The sequence below is a fragment of the Punica granatum genome, chromosome 1 (assembly GCF_007655135.1).
Source record: "Punica granatum isolate Tunisia-2019 chromosome 1, ASM765513v2, whole genome shotgun sequence".
NCBI lineage: Eukaryota > Viridiplantae > Streptophyta > Magnoliopsida > Myrtales > Lythraceae > Punica > Punica granatum.
This window is the reverse complement of record NC_045127.1, coordinates 38486023-38493829: the sequence shown is the minus strand read 5'-3', so window position 1 is coordinate 38493829 and position 7807 is coordinate 38486023. Positions and strand designations below refer to the sequence as shown.

Below are 7807 nucleotides of genomic sequence, written 5' to 3'. Positions count from 1 at the left end.
TGATTCAAAACGAGATGGGGAAACCTCGTGGAACCCTATTTGGGCCATGGGACCTCTCGGTTTTCTCCAAGGAGAAGTGGCCGAGAGTCTCATAGATTCATACGGGTTGAATGAGGCTACCTATCCCCGTTTTAAGTCTGTTCTCGGATTGTGTGTAATTGCAATTTCCTTTTCATCGCAAACCTTGCATAAAAATGTCTTTTTAAGCAACATGCATGGATTCGGGTATTGATGACTCATTTGGGTCCATTTGGTTCCGAGAGTAGTTTCGGTCATTGGACCAAATTATCCTCGATCCTTACAGAACCGTCTTGATCGTTGAGTCACGAATCATTTTCATAATTAATGCATTCGGCAATAACCCTTAAGCATTAATTTCATGAACGGGTTAATCGGAATGCTCACACGATTAATTCATTCAACTTTAAACAACTTTGCATGAATTGGACATTAATCTGTAACTTGCGTCGATGAATTACAAAACGGTGTCAATGCCCTTTTCAAAATACGCATACTTCCAAACCTGAGACATGCAATACGAAGTAACATGGACATCTAGGAGAAACTTGTGTGTTTTGACTTGAGTTTTACCTGACTTCAGGTAATTCAGGTCGAAATACAGAAGTTCCTTTTAGACCACTTCCGGATAAATCGACCAAATCTTTGGCTTTTACGGGGTTCTCGTATAACCCTGAAAGATCCAAGGAATTGGTCAACACTGGTTACAGGCTGAGGTGGTCCATATTGCGTTGTTTCCCTTTTCTGAAAACAAACTTTCAAGTCAAGGGTAAGAACATCATTTTGTGATTTGACCACACCCCAGGGGTTAGTTTGATGGAAACACGATGATATCGGAATAGGAACGGGCTACCTGTTCAGGTGCAGATTCATCTGCATAGCTCTTCTTATTCCCACTGATGAGTTTCAGTCATTCTAGTAAGTTTAGAGCGTTAGTCGGACATTTTGTATCAAAACATGATCACCTGACTAATCTCTTCATTCGATCTAACCAAACGCTAGAAATTGTTAGGTGGAACTCTAGGTTCCAAATCTATAGTCAAAACATGAGTTGGGTTAATTCAGTGGTAATTCAGTGACACGATACAGAACCATTGTAAAAATAATCCACAAAAAACGAGACTTCATTACGGACATCCAATATATCAGGTTCTCAAACCAAAGCCGAATGCTAAAATATTGACATGTGCTTGTTTGTCTATGGTAGGATTTGCATGCCAAAATATCCCGGATTAACAACTTGTTAAAACACGTACACTTGACAATAACAAACACTTTGTCTGTTATTAACATGTTGCGTGTTATCTTTTGTACTTGTTTGTTATTCGAGTCGAGCCTGATCCTTAGGACGAACATCACAGGGTTCAACGCCCTATTCTTCGATCACAGGGTCCAACGCCCTAATCATCACTCACATGGTCCAACGCTCTATTCAGTGAGAGCGCATATTGAGTTTCAGTTCTTCGGTTTTTCCCTAAACTCACGGTGAGTTGGAGCGGAATAATAACCGAACGCGAGTCGACTGGAATTCGACCATTTGTAATTTGTATTTATTATTTTTCGAGAGCACTGTAAGGATTTTATTTTGTACATTCATTATGTAAGAATTCCAGTCGGTGAGCGAACGGTCCAAGAGTTGAATTAATCGAATCGGTCTAATGCTTGCCCAAAGGAAAGTAAATCCAAGATCTCGCGGTTTTGGTTCACACAGGAATTCAACCTCCATGGTTTGATGAACTGTAACGCAAGATTGTGAACCACTTCCTCGATACACGAGTTTACTTCTGTCTCGGTTTCTTTCTTGAACGACATCGTTTAATTCATCGAATTTTCGATGTCAAAACGTGCGAGCCTAGTGCAATTTAACTCATGCGGTAAATAATAAAACATATAAGCCTAGCAAACTAGAGTACCGAAAGGGTATGCGGGATATAGGCCCGCACGTAACATAAACCCCCGAACTCGGACTTTCCGGCTCCGCACAGATCAATGCCTTAAAACTAGGTGTTCCATACTCCTAGACTCAGGTAATTTATCTGCCCTCGACCTTCGGGTCGTAAAATGATAACTAGCGACTTCTTCTCACGCGTGTCCGTCACGCGTCCCACGGAATGTGGACACTCTCAAGCCGCGCGAACCAAAAGCGCGCATGCGGGCCCCGACGAGAGTCCACATTCGGGTCCGTACAGCTTGGCGACTCCACTGGGGATACACTTAGTGGGTTCGGGCTCGATCCCATTCGCTTGCTTGCATGTTCATTTATCGCTTTCTGTAACTTTCCTCGCTTATCTACTTTACGCACTTTTATTTAAGTACTTGCATTGCATATCACACTAGCTCTAGATACCTATGGGTCGCATCCCACGACCGATGATAGGAACACAGGTTAGGCAGGGGTTCAAAGTAGGGGTACGGCGCACGGTTTTTACTGTCGCTTAGGCCTTGAAAAGAATCTCGCCCAATTTCAAGGAATTGACACCCTTGAATCGGGGCCCCCCATCCCTAGTTAGTTGCTATCCCGATAGCACCAAACCATGCATAAACAGGGACCGTCATGCTAGACCAAAATTGCCTTCATGCCGACAACCGACCCCAAAGTTGAGTCTTTGAGTCGGCCTGTAGTTTTCTTTTTAGGCGGGCCTTTTGTTGTTTTCACTTAATGAGTGTTCTACAATGTAAAGTACTCGTGTCATGGTTTACTTTCCTGCACTTCATGCACATTTTCAAAACAACCTAGGACATTGCATCAGTTTGATTCTAAACATTAAACCGACACATTTTCCATTTAGGTAAGGATGGACCGCTCGTATCCCTATCTTAGGCTCGATGTCATCGTTACACTAGTCGCGGATATTACTCACCTGTGGAGAACCTTTCTCCCAGTTGATCGCACATTCCTCCGGCTCATCATAGGAGATTTACCGCTACTTGCCGATTCTCCCATTGATTGGACCTTACTCAGGACCACTATTAGTTTTTGGGACACTCAGCGGACCGTATTCAACTTTCAGGGGACAGAGTTAGCTCCTACGGTAGAGGAATATGCGACACTCATTCAGCGGCCCATGTCGACTCGCGACATCGTGGTGCCCAACCAGTTTGCCACGATACAGAGTAGACTTGCCATCTTGTTAGGTCTTCGCGACGAAGAAATTCGTCATGAGCTTCAGCACGGATGGGATCATAGTGTTAAGACTGAATGGCCTGTAGACTTCATACACGTTCATGCTCTCAATGCCACAAGGGAATCCTATCAGCGCGACGCTTGTCACGGGTTCCTTCTACTCATCTTCGGGACTATTCTATTCCCGTACTCGTCGAACCTCATAGACGGGGCACTTGCCCAAGTCATCCTCCAAGTGGTAGGAGGCCATCGTTATGTTGAAGTCGTCTTGGCTGAGACCATACGTCTCTTAACTATGTACGAGAGGTTTGACGTGGTACAATGAGAGGAGCTCCACACCTGCTGCAGATTTGGCTCCTTGCACACATCAAGCCATTTTGTTCATCCCACTCTTTTTCCTGCATCACCGACGAGTGCTCACTTATCATTCGTCTACTCCATGTATTTTGACCTTCCGACCGTGACTACACCGATTGGAGACAATTTATGGAAGGCCTCACACCAACACAGTTTCTATGGGCTGCTCGTTGGAATCCCGGCGGTCCCATGACCATTGGATGTCATTCAGTTATAGGACTTCCCCTGATTAGTCATTTGGGGAGCACACTTATCTTTCCAGGCCGAGTCATCAGACAACTCGGCAGCCTACAGGATATTCCTACAGAAGCATATCGCACTCCACACCGATTCACGTGGGCAGACACTACAGCTTCACTCCCTGACAGGTTTCTACGAGTTCAAGAGATTCGACGCTTGAGGAGCACGCGCATTGTTCGTGAGCTTTATTTCCCGGAGCATCCCGCTGACGAGGAACGGACTTTCTCAGCTACTGCAGCATACATGGCTAAGTTCCATCCACAAGGACTTGCACCTGTTCGTTATCTTCGCATGGCTCAGATTCCGCGGGCACCGCGGGCAGACATTCCAGATGCAGAGAGTTTCGTCCAAGGAGTTATCCGCACAGAGTTGCAAACCATCAGGGAGGAGTGAGATCGACTCCACTGCGAACTTGTGGATATACATTCAGAGCTCACTGACCACAGAGAGCTTCAGAGTGAGTTGGCTCAGACTCGCGCACGCATAAGAAGCCAAGACAGGGTTTGAGCGCTATGCTGGACCAAGCGCGGGCGAAAGCGCGCAAGGTTTCCCATCATTAGGTTTAGCAGTAGACAGTGCCCTTTTGCCTCGCTTGAACCTACATAATGCTCACTCAGTGCTCGGGCGTAGTGTCTGTTTAATGTTTATGTTCCTTCTTTTAAAATAGACTATCTTTGTAAAATATGGAGCTTGAATCAAACTGATGCAGTGACAGTAGTACTTTCAAAACTCATGCATTGCATACATTCTATACATTTCATCGTGTGCTTCACATACTGGTTGATCGACAACAACCGCACTTACACACTTATGGACACAGGTACTAACAACTGGTGCCGCATCGATATCCTACTCGAGCGTGTGTAAGGATGGCAGAAGAACAACAACCCCTCATTTCCGAACAGGAGACTCCACCAATGCCGACACATTCTCAAACACCACTAACACAGGCTATGCTATCTGCCATACTCGTGGACATATCCATCGCACATTCAAGCGTCCCTATCGGACACCCTCCTCCTCCAGCAGCACAGAAGACATCCAATTTCATCGAGTCCACACGTTTCACGACACTAGAAGGGATGGTCAATCAGTTGGCGACCAACATGGCCACCAACATGATAGAGCTCATGGCCATGCTCAGTCATCAGAATCGGGCATCATCGAGCTTTACTTTGCCTCTGGAGCGCAGGCCACCTGTAGATCCGAATCCGCTCATTCCTCCGATCTATGTTACGGATTGTGAGGACATAGCTTTCTCTGCAATGACATATGCACCGGCGGTCCATCCGATCAGTGATCCCCTACCGCCACCACCCGCTCCTACAGCAGTTCCTCTGCCACCAGCAGCTTTCTTATCCATGGACTCAACCACGCATGCTTTGCCACCGCTAGCTATACCCCTTCAACTCCCAATCTACACTATTCCACCACCGACGGTCCCTCTGGTCACAATGGCTCAGGCTCTTGTTTCCACTATGGACCATTTCCCTTTCCAAGCTCCACAACCCCAAGTAAACTTTTCCTACCCAGCTCCACCACCTCTAAACATTCCTCACACTAAATCGGACACGCCTACACAGGCCGCCCCTGCAGCTCCATTGATAAACTTTCTCCCGGAAGCAAAGACTGAGCAGGAGAAAAGAATAAAAAAAAAATGGAGGAAACCATCAGAGCCCTCCAAGCAGGCAATTCCCGTTTCGACTATAATGATAATAAATGAAATCTATTTCCGGGCATGCGGCTGCCCCCCAAGATCAAGATTCCATATTTCAAAAGATACGACGGGACCAAAGACCCTCGGCATCATCTCCGGCATTATCAGAGCAAGATGCTCCCGTACTGGGATTACGAGGAATTTGTCATTCAGACTTTCCAGGATAGTCTTACTGGACCAGCACTAGATTGGTTCATGGCTCTGAAAGCCGGCGAAGTCCCCACGTGGACAAATCTCTACCAGAAATTCCTTGACTAGTATCGGTTCTGCACAGAGACGCCCCCTACTCTTCTCAACCTCAGCATGTCGGAGATGAAAGAGAATCAGACTTTTGATGCATATGCAACAGAATGGAGGGGAAAAGCGGTTAAGCACATTCCTTCAATCACTGAGCGATAACAAGTTCAGCTGTTTCACTCCACGCTCAAGGGATCATATTACTCACATCTCTTGGCTCATACCTCCTCCTTTTCAGAATTGATTGAAGCGGGAAAGAAGCTTGACGTGGGCGTCAAGTTGGGGAGAATTGAAGGCCCGTCGAATTAGAAAGACGGAGAATCGTCGAAGAAGCAAACTGTCGGAATGTCTAAGAAAGGCAATGATGCGACCATCGGCACCGTCAATCTAGGACGTCAAAACCCGCAACAGTTTTCAGAAGACTGCATCACTCCATCGTAGATTTCTTAGGCATATGCACATCTTGTACATTACACGTAGACCTACCAAGCACAACAAGCCTATCCTTTGGCCCCACCGCTTGTCATCTGCCGCAGCCACCACAACAACCCGCCCCAGTTCAAAACAGAATTCCGGCTTCGAGACCTCCTCAGTCGGCGTATCAAACTTCAGCTCCACAAGCTCAGCAGAGCAATGTTGCCCCACCGCGACAACGCAAGCAATATACACTACTACCAGCTACTCTATCTCATATATACCGGCAGCTCCTAGTAGGCAATAAGATCCGGTCGGAGGCACCTCATCCTAATTTTGATCCAACAGTACAGAATCAAAATTTGCGTTGTGAATTTCATCAGGGTGGTCCAGGTCACACCACTGACAATTGCTGGAAACTCCGACAAAAGTACAGGAGATGATTGACACGAAACAAATCTCCTTCAATGAGGTCAAACCGCCGAATGTGCGTGCGAATCCTCTTCCTGATCATGGATCAAATTCAGGACCTTCCGTCAACATGATTAGCATCGCAGTTATTGGAGAGGAGGAGGATCTCTAGGAAACTCCAATCCCATTCATCATCGACTATGCTCCGGCAGAAGTCGTAGCTACATACACCCCGTTCGTCATCGAGGTTCCTACAAATGAGCTATGTAAGGACCGGCGAGTTCCCTGGGATTACGGAGGTGAGGTTGCTAACATGGAGCACGAAATGAGCGCGATGGGCATCACGCGCTCAGGACGAGTTTATCAGGGCCTAGAGCTTACAGATAAAAAGAAAACCCCTGCTGCTGCATTCTCAACCACTCCAGAAGCTGCTCCACTCCCTTCAAAAAAGGTCACTGACCAAGAAGCCGAAGCTTTCATGAAGGTGATTAAAGCGAGCGAATACAAGTTGGTGGAGCAAATGGGCAAGTCACCCGCTCATATTTCGCTCCTTGCCTTGCTTCTGAACTCCAAGCCTCATCGTGATGCTCTATTGAAAGTCCACACTGCTGCACGAGTTCCGAAAGAGACTACACCGGATAGGATCGAGGAGATTGTGAATTCCATCTTCTCAAATCAAATCTGCTTTGCCGATGATGAGCTTTCATCTGAAGGTCAGGCACACTTGCGGGCACTGCATATAGTCTGTAAGTGCAATAATCACGTCGTGGGTCGAGTCGTGATCGACAACGGCTCTGCTCTCAACGTTTGGCCTGTCTCCACGCTGAAACAGATGAACGTGGACATGAGCCGCATTCGTGCTAGCAAGACCACTGTCCGAGCCTTCGACGGCTCTAGGAGAGTAGTGAACAGAGAGATAGATCTCCCGATCGACGTGGGGCCTTGCTCATTCTCTGTCACTTTCCAGATTCTAGAGATCCCCAACGCCTTCAGCCTCTTGCTTGGAAGGCCTTGGATTCACGCTACCGGCGCTGTTCCTTCATCACTGCACCAGAAGCTGAAATTCTTTGTCGAGGGCAAGCTCATCACTATCAACGGCAAAGAAGACTATGGGATCTATAAGGAGATAGCCGTCCTCTATATCAACATTGGGGAAGAAGATCAGAACCTCCCCTTCCACTCTTTCGATATCGTTTCCGTGATTCGAGATTACGGAGAAGTCGGCCCATCCCAGGCCGATCGCATGATTGGGAAGGTTCCGCTGAAGAATGACTATATCCCCAGAACTG

At 46.9% G+C, this 7807-nt stretch overlaps 1 protein-coding gene across 1 annotated transcript; it reads left to right on the top strand.

The window, feature by feature from the left end:
* The first annotated feature begins 4608 nt into the window (after positions 1–4608).
* On the top strand, positions 4609–5714 carry LOC116205783 (extensin-like). Its single transcript, XM_031538446.1, has 2 exons — positions 4609–5253; positions 5610–5714. The coding sequence occupies exons 1-2, from the start codon at positions 4609–4611 to the stop codon at positions 5712–5714; spliced, it is 750 nt and encodes a 249-aa protein (XP_031394306.1).
* Positions 5715–7807: the final 2093 nt, after the last annotated feature.